Below are 17,133 nucleotides of genomic sequence, written 5' to 3'. Positions count from 1 at the left end.
TGTCGTCTCAGATTACACTATTTCAATCGCGCCACACTTTCTCCGCACAGAAGACACACAGGTTTTCCAGCTACGTCCATGAACATGTACTTCGACTCCCACCTTGTTTGAAACCCCCGGTTCTCAGTGTCCACCTTCCGTTTTGCCATTTTTGATGGGTATCTGAAAGCTAATGTCACTGTTATGTGAACGACTGCTAGACTAATAAATATTTAAATAAAGCGGCCGACTGCTTGGCGCGTCACCGTTGCATTGTGGGAAATGTAGTATTGGTGCGTGTAAAAGATCTGCGGGCTCTCGGCTTGCTGCGGTCCGCGGGCCGGTTCTAATAATAAATCAATATCATCCCAGGGGCCACTGAAAATATTCTCGCGGGCCGGATTTGGCCCGCGGGCCGGCACTTTGACATATGTGTTCTATAGTTTGGTGCTTGTACTTTTGAAGGCTGAAATGTCTGAAAAAGTATTTACTTGTCAAAGTCTGTGAGATTGCTCCTCCAGTCATGGATTACAGACATCATGGATTACAGATTACCTCACAAATCGGCCGCAGTATGTGAGGGCACAGAGCTGTGAGTCAGACATGCTTCTCTGCAGCACTGGGGCGCCGCAGCTAGGGGACTGTCCTGGCTCCATTCCTGTTCACCCTCTACACCTCGGACTTCAGCTACATCACTCCAACCTGCCACCTTCAGAAGTTCTCTGACGACTGCGCAATTGTCGGCCTCAGTGCAGAAGGAGATGATCGGGAGTTCAAGGGACTGACGCAGGACTTCGTGGACTGGTGCCTGCAGAATCACCTCCATATCAACCCTGGAAAAACTAAAGAGTTGGTTGTGGATTTCCGCAGGAAACAGTCCTCACCTGCACCGATGAACATCCAGGGTACGGACATAGAGACGGTGACCTCCTACAAGTACCTGGGTGTTCTTCTCAACAATAAACTTGACTGGTCTACCAACACGGACGCCCAGATCAGGAAGGGAAACTGAGGTCTTTTGGGGTTCAGGGGTCACTCCTTGAGACCTTCTATGACTCTGTGGTGGCTTCGGCCATCCATTATGGCATTGTCTGCTGGTCAGGCAGCATCTCAGCCCAGGACAGAGAGAAACTGGATTGACATGTCAGGAGGGCCAGTTCTGTCCTGGGATGCTCCCTGGACACTCTGGAGGAGGTGGGCAACAGGAGGATGATAGCTAAACTGGAAGCTATGATTGACAGACCCTCCCACCCCCTCCAGTCCACCCTGACAGCACTGGGCAGCTCCTTCAGCCAGAGACTGTTACACCCGCGCTGCAAGAGGGAGAGGTATCACCGCTCATTCCAACCGACTGCTGTCAGGCTGCTGAACAAACACACGTGAAAACCTGGACTCACCCCATTCACCCATTGCAAATAGCACAGCTACCTGATGCAGCATATATGCAATTGCATATATGTGTGTACCTATATTTATATTTTATATTGCATTCTGTACTATGTACAGTTCATTTTTCTGAAACATTATTTTGTGCATGCATTACTTCGTTTTTCTTTTCTACCCCCCCCCCTTCAATTTTGCTGCTGTAGATTGCAAATTTCTCCATTGTGGGACAAATAAAGGTTTTCTCATCTTATCTTATCTTAACACTGTGGCAGGTCGCGATGGCGTCAACTCAGTTTGGAGTTTTAAAGCGTTAGCCATGTCGTTATTATGCATTTGCATGCCAACTGGAAATTAACATACCACGTTAAAGCTAACACGGAAAGTGCTCTGTGTATAAAGTCCATTAATGCGCTGATATGGAGTTTTCTCATTGAAGTTGGGCCATTTATAAGATGAGTGAGAGGAAAAATTAACCCGAAAGGAAGCCGCCTACAGGGAAATTTAACTAAAAGGTTGCTGGACTTGCAGAAAGATACTGCAAGTTTACCAGTCATTTGTAAAGCAAACCTGAAGGGAATTCACTGATTCATTTCAAAACCCTTCACTGATGACAGAAAGGAATTGAAAAACTAAGCCCAACACATCCAAGTGTATGTAAAATGACTATACGGTACTCTGAGATGTTTCTGTGAGTACAAAGAAAATACTACACTACATTGTCTGTATCAATAGATAGATAAATAGATAGACAGAGAATATATGCAGGGATAAATAGTCATTGACAAAATAGTTGTTGCTTAAGGACATAGTAACTTAAAAAGGCATGTTTTTATCTTATTAGTGTGATAGTTAATGGTTCATTGTAATGTCAAGGAAAAAAGTCATGCCGTGTCTTTAAATGATTCAATCAGTCAGACGAAAGCTTCACCTTTGACAAATCCTGTAATTAGTCCATTTCCAGGTGTGTATAAAAAGAAGCGGAGCACACCAGACCTTCATGTCACTTGCAACCTGATCTTTGACAGCATCTTTAAGATTCAACCACAGACCAAAGTACTGATCATCAAGATTCAAGAGACTGATCACCACAAATCTTCTGCTGAGGTGGCAGACATCTATAATGCATCAAATGTCAGCTTTAGTATCGTACAGTAGTATAGTATAGTATAGTATAGTATAGTATGTACATGAGAACAGGTGACCACGGGCCTCACTCCAAAGGTGTGTACGCATAAAAACAGACCTGAAAAATGCGTATGCAGCTTCCTGCGCACCATTATGTGACTTATTAAAATAAACTTAAGATAAATTGCACACCTTTACATGAATTGAGACCCACGTGTGGTCACATTTAGGAGACACAGTTTGTGAGGTGGTGAATTGAGACAAGATTGCAGAATGATGCCTCCCACACATCCACTTTCACTTCATATCACCAATTAATCATGATTATATCCAGATTTTGCCCTTTGTGAATAATTTTATGATGGTGATTGTTTTGTAGGTCCTTGGTTAATTATGCTTAATTTTGCAATCATGCCTTTTAAATTGGCCCTCGGGGATAAATAAAGTGTTTTGGTTGATTGATTGCGGATGCTGTGCTGCCACAACCCCTTCCACCAAGAACTCATTGACATGTGGGCCGACCTCTTCACTAACCAACCACTCGCAACTCTCAAGGAAGAAACAAAGGACGCATTACATCAGTCATGTCCAGCTGCGGGCCTGGAGGGCCACCTTCCTGCCTGTTTTCCAACTCTCCCGGCTGCAACACACCTGATTCAGATGATCAGCTCATCAGCCAGAGGTGTGTCGCTCTGTGTGAGCCCTTCACCAGTAGCAGCAATGCACTGCTGATGGGCAACGCCTTGCATGGCAGCAGTTGCCCATTGGTGTATCAGTGTGGTCATAAATAGTCATGTCTTGTGTTCATTTTATTTAGTTTCAGCTCCGGTTGTAGTGGAGGGTGTTCCCTCCAACAGCGCAGATATTCCTTGTTGGAATCAAGCTTAGAATAAAACGACTCCAACCTCTGCCATTTCTCATTGGATTATTGACCTTGTTCGCGCTTCTGCCTCAAGTGTTGTATTCCCGACCTTTCGCTCATGATCATATTTGCTTTTGTTCTTATTGATCCTTGTTTTTTAATTATTTGTGGTAATAGTGTTTTAACAAACAAATGAATCAGGACTACAAGCTCATCGGGTAAAATAGGAGTGTGTCTGTCTTACAAATCTAACATTTGGAAATTGGAGCAGATTTATCAGTCAGAATTACTTTCTTTAAAAACATGAAAAGGTTGAATATTGCATTGGTCAAGCCCAAAAGGAGAGAAAAAAAATCCTAATGTTGTGCCTGAGGCACGTCCAACAGTGCAATATCCAACAGTCAAGTTCAACTTTTCATTGTTTGAGTACTTTTTGCACAGCATGCTATTCTGTAACAAGGGCGTTGAGCAGTTAGACTCGTGCATTCAAAGGTTTGGAGAAAGTCATTTTAAGTTCACTTCTGAAGGATTGGCAGGCATTAGGACCATGCCTCTCACCCAACAGGCGTGCAGTTGGAGGCGTGTTTCTATGAATGTTTTGGGCACAATGTTGCAGTTGTTGAGATTCATTTGTTGGCAGTAGCAAATAAAGACGAAAGTCAGTCGTGTCTGCTCCTTAATACAGCCACCGTAGTGCAGTTCAAATACAGTGCATTCTTACATTTTACCAAGAAGCCAAATACGTATAGCTAACTTCTTGGAAGGATTGTAACTTTTACAGTGATGTGGGGAAATGTATTATATTGTGTCAGTGCATTGTTCTTTTGAGTTCTTTTATCATGTACATACTTTATTTTGTAGTCAGCCAGTCCTCCCTCAAGCGTCGCCAGTTGGTCCAAAATGCAGCTCTTCACTTTCTACCTGGTGCTCGTAAGAAGGAGTACATAACTCCAACTCTGGCATCCCTTCATTGGCTCCCTGTACATTTTAGTGTTCATTTTAAGATACTTGTTATTGTTTTCAAATCTTTAAATAGTCTCACCCCACATTACCTCTCTGAGCCCCTCCACACCTGCGCACCTTTACATTGTTAGCGTAGCAGATGCTACTCGAGGTAGCAGAGGGTCAGAGGGGATAGAGCCTTTTCCGTCGCCAGTCCCTCTCTTTGAAATAATCTCCCATTTTCCGTTGTATTCTGATGTCCGAAACGCGGAAACCCCATTAATGTAAAAAAAAAAAAAAAAGAATTATGACAAAAAAATTGACGTTTTTCACAGGAAAGCAACGATTTACTCAATTTTATTTCATCAAACGAAATAAAAGTATTTAGTTCCAAATACATTTTTTAAGTGGAGTAGTAGAACCACTTGACAAAATGAAACTGAAAAAATTCAGCACACCATTTTTATTTCAGTGTCCCTAATGGCCGGTTCAATATCTCCTCCCAGCTTTTAAAGACTGGTCGTGAATGATGACCTCAGCAGAATGTGGCTGACTCCTGGTCCAATAAGACGTCATCTTTATATCCTGTAATGACGGGACCTATTGATGAATGGCTTTGCATTTCCATTTACAAGGAGCATACCATAGCCAAATATGAAATATCACAGGTCACAAAGTGCAGGTGGATTGACTGCAGATCTTTGTCCCTTTTATTGCTTAACGACCTGCTGTGGATTCATAAATCAAGACTCACGACAGGCGGCTTCAGACATGCACCACCACCTGCTGGTACCTGCTACATAACCTTGACTTAATCACAACCTCCTCTTAACTCTACTTGTACACAGCACATTGTCAGAATGACGCCGAGTAGGGGAAGGTGATTTATCCACAACCTATCACAGATCTCATTAAAGCATAAAGGATGGGGCAGGGCCTTCTGAAATATCCAGCACATTCACAGCAAATCGATTTTATTCAGAAGTTTATGGTCTTGTGGGGCTGTACACCAGCTCTTTGAAAAGTTATAAATTCTGATGGGACAGACTGTTTGCATGTGAAGCAAGGACCCGAACTTAAATCAAACCCGCATGCTGCATATTTGAAAATGATTTTTTTGCCCTCTAAGAAAATAACTGCTGATTTAAGTGGCCCCTTCAACCGCAGCTATTTAAATAATCAGAACCCACTGCTCATTTTCTCAGCCAACTGCGGAAATACTCTGCTAGACACCCATAAGGGAAGTGATCAGCATGGGGATAAAGAAAGGTACTGGCGATGATATTTCAGATCATGCTCAAGAATCTGCTCTGTAGACCTGTCGTGGACCAAAGCATACGTAAAGTTAGATGTCCTTGAGCAAGATAACACAGCATTAACTGTTTTAGCCAACCTCACGTTGTGACCAGGCACACATTTTTTTTTTTTTTTGGTAACAAAAAGGAGTGGCATTCAAACTGAAACTATCATTGACATTTCAACCAGGCTAAACTAATCAACGCATCAGAAACATAAAACAGACTACGGAGCATTCACATGGGTCATCAAAAGGGCTTGTGAACTCAACTACAAAAACTCAACTTATAATATAACATGAAAGAACAAGCACCAAATACACTGGTAACAAAGTAAAATAATAATATATTAAACTAATTGTGCAAAAAAAAAAAAAAACAACAACAGCAGCTGTCCGTGCTGTGCAGATATACGATTCTTATGCGGTGTGGTGCAGTGTCTGCACAGAGTACACGCTTACATTAGGATAAGAAGAGTTGTTCTTGAGCTTTAATATTAGAATTCATTTTTCACAGATTGAGAAAACATATATGCCTATGAGTATTGTTAAATTGCTTGTCTGTATGTGTTCCCCAGCAGCATTTGTGTGTGAATGTTGGTTATTTGAAGGAATATAGCTCAATCCTCATTTTCTGTTAGCCTGTTAATGGGATGATACATTGACTGCTAGAATTAGCACTGGCGATTCTCATGCAAAGCAGGGTTCCTCAACCACCGCGCCTCAGAGACACTTATTTCAGGCACACTCTTTTATTTTTAGAAAACTAATTGCTTTCATACATGCTACGTTCTCACAGTCCAATGTCAAAATTAATTATTTGCTTATTTAGACTGTACACGGTATAGGCATTTCATGTGGCTTTGAAAAAAACACATTTCTGGGGAAAAGACCAAAAGTCATCATCACAACAAGTGACACGTTGGACACAGAGTATCATCCAACTCTGTCCGGAGGCATGTTTTAACAAGTCTTGCTAATTTACCTCCAGGAGGTGCATTTAAAAGAGAATGTTTTTGGCCGCTGTGGGTGTGAACACAGGTGACTTAATTCTCAGCCAATCCATGCAACTACCCTCATTCTCTTTAAATGTGGCACACTCACATCTCTGTACAGAAATGGACTAAGTGATCCATGTGTGACCGGAGCATCATCACTGTGCTTGGCCACTGTGGCAATAGACAGTGTAAGTAGGTACACTCATTAAATACTGAGTGAGCTGGCAATCACCACTGGTGACTTAAAGATGTCAACGACACCTTATGCTGAATATCTATCCCCACCCCTGATAGTTCATGTGCCTCCAAGTCCATTGGGATGATTTAAAAACTACAATAATAATAATAAAAATAATGTGTTTAAATAATTTATTTCTCCGATGATTCTGAGGCCTTCATGCCTGCTGTTGTCATAGTTATTAATAAAATACAGTACATTGCTCAGAATCTGACAAGCGTTCTGACTGCATCTGACTTGGACAATGTTCGGACAGGCGTTTAGATGGCTTTCTGCCACGAAACTGTCAAATGCGACAGATGCATGTCCAAGGACACACCTTTGCAATGCCAGGTCGCCCAGCTTGGCACAGAGCAGTCTGCCAAATTCCCAAACAGGCACACTGAGGGTTGCACCTGCACGAAAATCAAGAAACGCCAACATTTCCACATGCACTGTCTACGAAAATAGAGCCCAGGCTCTGTTTAATGCGGGATGTCCTCACTCCAATGACAAGTGACAATTGCCCTTTTTTCCAGAAGCAATATAAAACTACAGAAACATTTTTATCAGAACAGAAAACCTGTGAGTGTTAGATAGATTCAACACTGGGAAATATAATGGAAGAGGAACATTTTGTCACAGCCATCGGTTTTTGCTGTCCCTAACATCCAAGCCATCATGGTTTTAAATTACAAAGTGATATTTTTGAGTTTTTCTGTGTTCCACTCACTTTTCACAAAGCTTGCAGTGGCATCACACAATGCATGCACATTTTAAAATCACTATCAGTTCACCAGAAATATAGCTTTATTGTTTAATTATCATCTCAAAATGTAGCGTTCATGATCCAAGGTTGGTCAATTCCAATATTTTGGTGTGTATATAAATTGATGGACTACATTAGGATATAATTGAAATTTTCAGACGGTTGGCGTCTAAATTTTAAACAAATTTTGATTTCGTTATGTGTGGGATGGGACTTGGGCGGCAGTATTTATTTATTTTGATTTTTTTTTGAGATAACGAACGGCCACTAGTCAAGGTGCTGTTATGTCTGACGTGAAAGAGAGAACAAATCTCTGAGAATGCTGACTGTGACAAAGACAAACACCTATTGCTACATGTGAAATGAAAGATTTTGTGTTCCAACAACAGAAAATCGACATTTTTATGTAAATTTGAGTCAATGTCAGTCAATATCTGTTATTCCCTTGCTTTCTTTTCTGTTAGGCTTCCCAAACAATCAGTTGAGTTGATTAAGCCCAACACGTGTTCATGCTTACAGACCTCTCATCAGTCCACCACTCCTCTCAAAAAACACATTTCAAGCTCACAATCTAGATAAACACAGACAATGTTTGATGTGACTGAATACATTTCCATAAGAAGACTATATTATTAATACTGTATATATTATTTTCTTCCCAAACCATGTAGGTAAAGCTCGAACTAAAACACGATTGAGTAAAAACTCTTGATTTCACTGCACTGAGCAGCCCCATCGTCTCTGCAAATTACATATTAAGTGTATAGGTATGCACTTCATTATAACTCTGCAATGCTACTTCATCGTTGTTTCACGATCCATCAGGTTTTTTTTCAAAATGCATAACATGTTCGAAATCATTTAAAATATAAACAATTTGCAGAATGCATTGACCTTGATTTGAATCTTTGTTTTGTCCCTATTTAGATTTGCCTCGGGTTGATTTTGATGAATCTGTTTCATAGTTAGCTCACATGTTGCAGACAAGAGAAATATAGAGCATGCCAAATCATAGCTTGGAGATTCTTGAAAACACAGGAGAAAAAAAAAATCAGATGTTGTATTTAAACAGTTTTAATATAAGCATTTCAACATTTCAAGTTCCTTAAATTGATCTGTTTTTTTCTACATATACTTTTAAAAAATGTAGCACACTACAGAGTAAATTATTTCAAAACACCCTTCAGGTGGAAACTATAAGGACTGCTCACCTGTCCCATGGGAGCTGAGAAGCAAGGAGAAGATGAGCACAGCAATCCCAGGCCGTCTGGTAGTCTTCAGAGGCATGTTGAAAGCACGTCACTGCGCACAATATCAGTCCCGACTGAGTCGAGACCGTCCTCTCCTCTCCCGTTCGCTGCCTTTCTCACCTCCAGCTCTACTCGGTCACTCAATCTGCTGGTGCAGGCAGTGAGAAAAGGGGACGCTCTCACACCGTCTGCACTCCGTCAAGTGATCGAGAGAGGATAACGAGAAGGCAGATCAGATGGGTGGGGGAATGGTTTCCCAGACTATTATAGTTCTACAACACAGTGCAGTGACAAATTGAAAATTATTACTGTTTGGGGGTACACATACTCTACTAAGAGCCTTGTGCATGGGGAATCAGGGATGTACAGAATATGTCCAACACTTAAATAAAACTGCACAAAATATATCATCTTACAAATTGACAATATACCTGTTGATGGACGATGAGGAGAAATATTTTGTAATATTAAATCTTCACAAAGAGACTCCATGAGAGCTTGGCATCTCACAGCCCAGCAGAGTACTGCCAGACTGACCTTTGCCATCTAGAACAGGGGCCCCCAACCTTTTTTGCCCCACGGACCGGTTTATGTCAGACAATATTTTCAGGGACCGGCAATTAAGGTGTGGCGGAAATAATACAACAAAATAATTTGGTATGAGCTGCATGAAAACTGTGGCGTTTTCGAAATATAATAATAAACACAAGGAGCGTCTAATCTGGCCGCAACACTCCGTTCGCTATAGCAATGTTTAATGCCTTCAAAATACGATACAACGCAAATTCAAAGTGCATGAAAATGACGACTCACCACAGCACCGAGCTTAATTTTCTGCAACCAGACGGTCCCATCTCGGGGTAATAGGAGACAATGACACCTCAAGTGTGTGGTTTATGTCCAGTCTACTTCGTAATTTTGTTTTCGTTGCCGTTGCTGCAGAAACCCCCCGCCTCACACAGGTAGGATGTCGGAAATAGCAACAGTGCTATTGTGGCCATCTCAGAGTATTCAGCCATAACTTTAATCCAGTTGTCTCGAACGTACTTTTAAGGCCGCCGTCATTTGCGATCTCCAGCAGTTTTTTTTTTTTTTTTTTTTACTCTTTTTGCGAGCTCCCGCGTTTTGTTTTGAAGTAATCGGTCACGTGAAGGAGAAGCGTGGCTTGACGTGTGTCAAGCGTAACACAGACGGATGTAACGGAGAATCCGGTAGTTTTTCAAAATAAAACATCTTTCGTATTCCGAAATAAATAAAACGAAATTAAGACAAGTTCTTTCTGTGCGGCCCGGTACCAAATGCCCGGCGGACCGGTACCGGTCCGCGGACCGGCGGTTGGGGACCCCTGATCTAGAACACAAGGATTTGAAGATTTGGGTCCTGTTTTCTTCACATATGATAGTATGCTCACATTAAGTTTCTGATGTGAGACAGAGGGAGACATGTGGAGAAGATCCTGATTCCTGTTATATCTTTGACCGGTTTTGTGGTGGGCTTGATCACTTTAGTGGTGGGTCAATGACAGACTTTGAAAGAGTATTCTTGTGAACAGACTTCCAACTATTAACCAGTGGTATGCCGACCTTGACTACTGGCATGAGATCGTCACACCCATTATCAGATCATATGTTGATGTTGTGGGTCTTGTTTTCCTTCTGGTCCAATGTAATGCCCAGCCTCCTCTGAATGAATTGACGTTCTTGGATGGAAATGGGAATTCAATTTTATTGTAATTGCAAATGTTAAAAAGGTACAGAGCAACAAATTTCATTTTCCAGTGTTAACCCATCCAAAAAAACACGACAAGACAGTGACACCTAACAGGGGGAGACAAAAATAGGAAGCTGATGGTATACCAGATGGTTCCCTGATTTCTTAGATAAGTAATGGAAAAAACAGGGTGAGAGAAGAGGAAAAAAGCAACTCTCAAACTATGTTCATGTGGCGGGAAGGGGGTGGGGGGGCACAGTGTAGGATCTGGAAAAAAAATCTCAGCACACAGCGAATTAAAAACAAAACAACAGATCTCGAAGACTTTGTACAAAGGTTATGTATCAAATTGCGTCCATATGAGTGTGTATGTATTAACGTCTGTGGGGTCATTCCTACCCAACTTCTGTCACACATTGTCTCTGCTGAATGATGACTTGTTGATGTGGAGTTTTGATCTATGTTGAAGTTGCAAGGCTCACAGGAGGAGTAGCGGTGGGGATGATTATCACTTTGACGCGAATAACTGGTTGGTTCGTTTCCCATATCCAATCAAGAAACTCTGAGACCGTCATCAAGCATCTATTGTTGATTCAAACACAGCCACACCACACCAAAAAATGTCCAGGACAATTGATGCACTGAATCAAGTCTGGCAGGATATCTCCTGAGGAGACACCCAGAAATTCACATTATATAACTGGAAATATACTGATATATACTAACTCAAATAGAATAGATTTTTTTTTTAATTGGAGTAATCAAATGCCCATATTCCTCGATGAAGTGCATGAGTTTTGAGAGAATATGAGAAGATTTAACATGTAGAACTGTTTAGACTGCAGCCATTTAGTGCTTCTTAAGTCACCAAAGAAATCTACTGTCGAATTAGCGTGTCATTTTACAATAAAAGTATTACAGCTCAGCACTGTGACAGCACAAGATGAAAAGTGTTTGTACGCGGCTTTACTTTAAGGGAGGATTAATTAGGAACGTTTTTTCCTCTCTGACATTTTGAATGTTACAGGAAACGATACACCATGCTGCATAAGATGTCAGAGACTAAATCTCGTAAATGGTGTGTCAACTGTCACACATTTGCCCCAAAACAGTTTCACACAGTGTGGAAATAGAACACTAACAATTCTTAAGCATACAATGTACAGTACTGCCATCACAATGTGCATTATGATTCCATGGAAAAGAGAATGCACTGTAAAGGAAGAATAACTGGGTACAGGAATGAGAAGTGGCACATGCGGAAAGGACAATGACTCAGAAGCGGCCCATGAGAGGTGGCACTGCAGTGTGGAGAGAGGAGTAACACCACTCACTTGGGCGCGCGCGCACGCACGCACGCACGCACACGCACACACACACACACACACACACACACACACACACACACACACACACACACACACACAAGCTGCAAAAGTATCCATATGTCTTTCTCAACTGAGAGCACATAAAGAACTCAATTGACTGTGTAATGGCAATATTGTCTCAAGTGCAGTACCAAAACAGGATATAAGAGACTCTTAAAAGGTGTGAATCACAAGATTCACTTGCTGGTTTACACATAAAAACGAAACAAGATATCTTTTCCACCTGTAACCACAGATTAGTGACATCGTGCACTGTTAACACACGTTACAGAACATACTGTAAATGTCTAACAAATATTAATTAGAAATGCGTGTTCACAGATGACCAGAATGTATTAAACTGGATAGTTTCTGACATACAGTATTTCATGTACTGGTTTCCTAAACAACAGTTGCTGAACCCAAATAACCCATGTTTCCATGAAGCAATACAGTGTAGTTCGGCATTCAACCATTTCAACGGACAGAAATTAAGTTTGCGGATGACACGACTGTAGTGGGTCTCATCAACAACGACGATGAGACAAGCTACAGGAGTGAGGTGAGCAGGCTAGCCTTGTGGTGTAAGGACAACAATCTCCACCTGAATGTGGAGAAGACAACAGAAATCAGCTTCTATTTAAAATGTATAAAACCTGATACATTGCTTACGATGCATATATAATATACAATGCTTTTCCCGCCCCCCATCATGCAGACATTTTATACAGGCACCATTGAGAGCATCCTGTCCAGCTGTATCACTGTGTGGTATGGTGCTTGCACTGTGTCCTGCCAAAAGACCTTGCAGCGCACCGTGAGAACAGCTGAGAAGATCATTGGTGTCTCTCTGCCCCCACTCGTGGACATTTACTACTCCCGGCTGACCCGCCATGCCATCCGGATCGCAGGCGACCCCACACACCCATCCCACAGCCTCTTCAGCCTGCTGCCGTCGGGAAGGAGATTGCAAAGTCTCCGTGCCAGAACCAGCAGGCTCAAAGACAGTTTCTTCCACCAGGCGGTCAGGAGACTCAACTCCCTCCGTGCTCTGCCCAAACTCCCCACCCTCTGCCTCTGCCCGACCCCTGCCTCCTGTCACAGACTATGACCCTCCCCTCATTATCCGTCATCTGCATATTGCATATTGCACAATGCACTACGTCACTTTTATCCTCAATAGCCTCAAGTGCCATTGTTTTATGCTGCTTTTATTGTATATATCGTCTTTTATTGTATATATCGTCTATATGTTTATACTGTTTTAGACTACATTGTCTTTCACTGTTTGCTGAGGATTGAGAGAAATAAATTTCATCCATGCTACATGTCAATGTATGCATATTTGACAATAAAGTTGAACCTTGAATCGTACAGTACGACGTGTCAACGCTATCTGTATAAAAACAGCATTGCGATGTCTTTGTTGTAATCCACCTCACTGAATTTGGAAATGTAGCAGTGGGGAAAAGGGCATAAGAATATAATTGCTTTACAGTTCCAGCAAAGCCATTGTCTTAAATGCATACTTGTCAACTTGGACGTTTTCCCCGTATTTTATACGTTTTTTCTATCATTTCAAATCATGTACGGCGTATTACAACCTTTATACAGGGAAAAAAAAACAATTGTGAACCGATCTCACAACGACCATTTTGGCTCAAATCCAGATCGTCTCACCTGCTGGTAGCCAACGACAATGCCGTCGTCTATCGCTACTATTGTCACGGCAAACCAGCAAAAGTAATCTTCAATCGTATTATTTTTTTTCATCGCTGCGTACGGTCGGATTGATAAAGCACGATGAGCGCATGCGCGGTAAGCCGTTGTACGGGTTTTTGTTGCTTTGTAAGGGGAATCGTAATCATTTATAAGGGGAGCTATTACCCGAGGTTGACAGGTATGTAAATGTGTCCAAATTAAGGCGATATAAATTTTGACCTACACGAAGATCTTAAGTAGGAAAACTCAACAAACCCTTTTGTACAAGTATAAGACTTACGTTGTCGGATAGCCCGGATAAAGTCCGAAAAGTCTCAATTTGTGCACTTGGGAGGCGGACTACAAATCCAATGTATCCCAGTGGCATACTGTGACATCAAAGTTGTAGCCCTTGTTAGTGGGCCTTTTGCATTTTGCTTTCTTGGGGGCTGGGGCAGACTTATAACCTCTATACCAATATCCTTTTTCATTACTGTTTAGTTGTTATAGAGAGATTACGTGGACAACTAATTCCAGGGAATTAGTTGTTCTATTATAGTGTGCACTTTTGTGCTGATTAAAATTAGGAATCGTCTGGCTGTGGTTTTCTTTGTTGTATTTCGTCGCTGCCACATGCCGTTTTATAGCAGCACTTAGACAAAAAAAAAACAAACAAACAAAAAAAACGCTTGGTGAGGTGTTAACTAATTGATGCACTGTTTGTTACCATGACTGATGAACACGCGGTCCATTTATTTCTCCAACCTCCTTCTTCGTGATCATAAAACTCTAATACGTTTCCAATTAATCTCAACAAAAAATTTTACATGACAGTCACAAGCTGTCACAGCGGTCAAAACTGTTTCATAATTCACAGATAAGACCTTCAGACTTTGTCTATAGTGTGAGGTTGACAAAATCTCGCTGAAATTGTCGACAGGCTGTGTGAGATACAAAGAAATAAATATTCGTACCACTTCTGTGGAAAACAAAACTGAATTGAAATGATGCTATTTGTCATTCCGATTATGTGTTGCGATTGCAGAAAAAATAAAAGATCACATTGGCCCACAACAAAAGGGGGAAGTGAGAGTAAGGTAATATCTTGGTTGCTGTGAAGTTGCATTTTGTAATCTCAGGTGCTTGAACTGTTCACCTTTAAATTCTACCACAACGCAAGCCCCTATATTCTCCTGTGTTTTCTTTATTTGAGGAAGAGGTGACAAATTATAGAGCAGGCTACTAACTGCCACACATTTAATGAAAAAAAAACGCAAAGGGTGAAAGGTCTGAACAAATACCGGTTGAAAAGTGGATCCCAAAAAGGCAGACACAGATAAATGGTGTTCCAAAAAGATTTATTTCAAGAAAAGCGTTAGACTGACAAAGAATAAACAGTAAGATCCAGGATGGGGCCCGAGTTGGTAGCAGTCGGCAAGTGCCCTTCAAGAGCTTTGCTTTTTTTGGGGTTGTTTTTGACTTTTGTTTTGTCACATGGTGTTTGTTGTTACTTCATGTGAACCTGATGGGAACTGTTTTCAGCGTTGGCCACGACATTCATTGAAGGAGAAGAATCTGTGCTTGGTGGTTGCGCCTTCTCGACAGCACGCGTGGACCAGCACTGATTTTGATTGGGAGGAATGCCGGCGCTATTTGACTGTTGCTGCTGGACAAAGCCCTTGTGTTATTTGTGCCTGTAAGAGACAACATTTTTCACAGCCCCGTTTTGCTCGGTGGAAATTTCGGCACTATTGGACAGTCTGCGTTGGTGTGGCTGGATGGATGGCTGCTGGATCTGATGATGAGGAGAGAGGAGCGTCTGCGCGGTGTGCGGATGTGTAGTTAGAACTGAGAGTCACCACTTCGAATTGAAGCGTATTTACATGGGACATGAGAAGTAAACCAATCTCTTCTTTTGTCAATGGACGCTACAGCTTCTTGTTTACTTTCAAACAGCTTGTAGCAGATGTGTGCACATTTTGAGCATGACGTCTCTGATCCACTGGTGAAAGGACACTTTGATTCTCTCCTCTTTCATCTCAAACTGCTTAAAAGAACAAGGCGAATAAGGGAAAAGTGGTTAGGATTGCGCGACTGTCTGTGTTTTATGTTGTGTTGTCTTTATTATTTTACTTTATGTTAACTGTTTTGTAACGTGCTTTGTTACAGCTGCAGCTGTTGTGAAAGTGCTATTTAAGATGTATTGTATAAATTGTTGGCGACCAAAAGCCAGGAAAACCAAATGAGAACAAAAAGCACTTGCAAATGGCAAGGTGAAGTAGGTCACTGAAAATACACAAAACCAAATGACGAGAGTACTAACACACGAACATAACACTGGTCAACACTTGCTTGACAAATGACTTACAAAAATCGCAATCTATCGAAGCGAAAGAGAGCGAGAGCAAGGAGTCTCGAAAACGGCACACGGCCGAGAGCAGCAAACAAGAGCAATAATCCGACAAGGAGACAAGAAGTCAGAGACCTTAAATGCATGGGAGCTTGATTGACTGCCGAGAGACAGGTGCTTCGCTGAACGGTCACGCCCAACACTCCTGCTGATGCTGAAACAAAAAACAAAATCAGGCAGAGCAGAACATGACAAAGGGAAAGTCAGCCCAAAAATGTTTTTGACAATGATATATTCTATGCGCCCCCACTAGTCTAATCACGGCATTCTGATTAATATTGCATTTGTGATACATGAATTAAGGAGGAAAATGTACCTCTTTTTAGCCCTTCATTTCAGAAACAGCCGTGTGACGATGCGCGATCCACCATTTAAACATGCCCTTTACATTGAAATTTGTGCCTTTTGAAAAACAAAACAAATAAAGCTGTTAGGTTTATGCTGGTAATCAGATGCTAAGAACACATCAGGAACAGGAAGACTCAGGAGGCAAGCATGGTTGTCTTTCTTGCAAGAGAGAGCGCGCTAAAACATGTCTCGGTTCACAATCTCAAAGCAGCTCTCCAGCTGGCTCTGCAATGTAAACCGTTACAGGTTCCGGGGCAACTCTGAAGAGTGCGCGTTTGTCTCCTTGCATTTATTGGAAGGATGTCCCTGATACACAATCTACTAACGGGAGTGGGGAGTATTTTCACATTCCACAACAGTTTCAGTAAAGGAGAGTTTCAATGAGAACACAGTTCATTCCTGAGATGTCGTCAAACGGCTCCTACTGGATGTCGATGGTTCACGAACACAGCTTGCGATGTCCCTCTCATGGTGTCCTGGGTTTGATGTTATCTTCTCACAAGCAACAGTTAATTTGACCAGAAGCCGTTCACTTAACAACAAGATATTGTCTTAAAAGCTAGAACAGGAGCAGCCTGAGCTCTCCCGGTCCGACAAGTCTACCATTATCAACCTACCCCATTGTATATGAGGTATTTGCGAGGTATCACTCTGAAACAGGTTTTAAAGTTACACAGAGAGTAAATATGGGATAACAGAATCACATTTATTCCAACAAAAGCGGATCAAGTCAGCCTGGAATAGACTGTCTGTTTGGAAGTTGTTCCAAACTACC

At 41.7% G+C, this 17,133-nt stretch overlaps 1 protein-coding gene across 1 annotated transcript in view; it reads right to left on the bottom strand.

The window, feature by feature from the left end:
* LOC109512759 (contactin-associated protein-like 4) overlaps nucleotides 1-9,039 on the bottom strand; it is a 118,575-nt gene extending 109,536 nt beyond the window's left edge. The window contains exon 1 of the mRNA XM_019864747.1: nucleotides 8,784-9,039. Within this exon, the coding sequence (XP_019720306.1) occupies nucleotides 8,784-8,859 (76 nt within the window). The 5' untranslated portion in view covers nucleotides 8,860-9,039. The remainder of the gene's footprint in view (nucleotides 1-8,783) is intronic.
* Between the last annotated feature and the right edge of the window lie 8,094 nt (nucleotides 9,040-17,133).

Source organism: Hippocampus comes, unplaced genomic scaffold, assembly GCF_001891065.2.
Source record: "Hippocampus comes isolate QL1 unplaced genomic scaffold, H_comes_QL1_v1.1 scaffold172, whole genome shotgun sequence".
In the NCBI taxonomy this organism is placed as follows: Eukaryota; Metazoa; Chordata; class Actinopteri; order Syngnathiformes; family Syngnathidae; genus Hippocampus; species Hippocampus comes.
The sequence above is the reverse complement of the archived record's forward strand: the minus strand, read 5'-3'. Positions and strand labels throughout refer to the sequence as shown.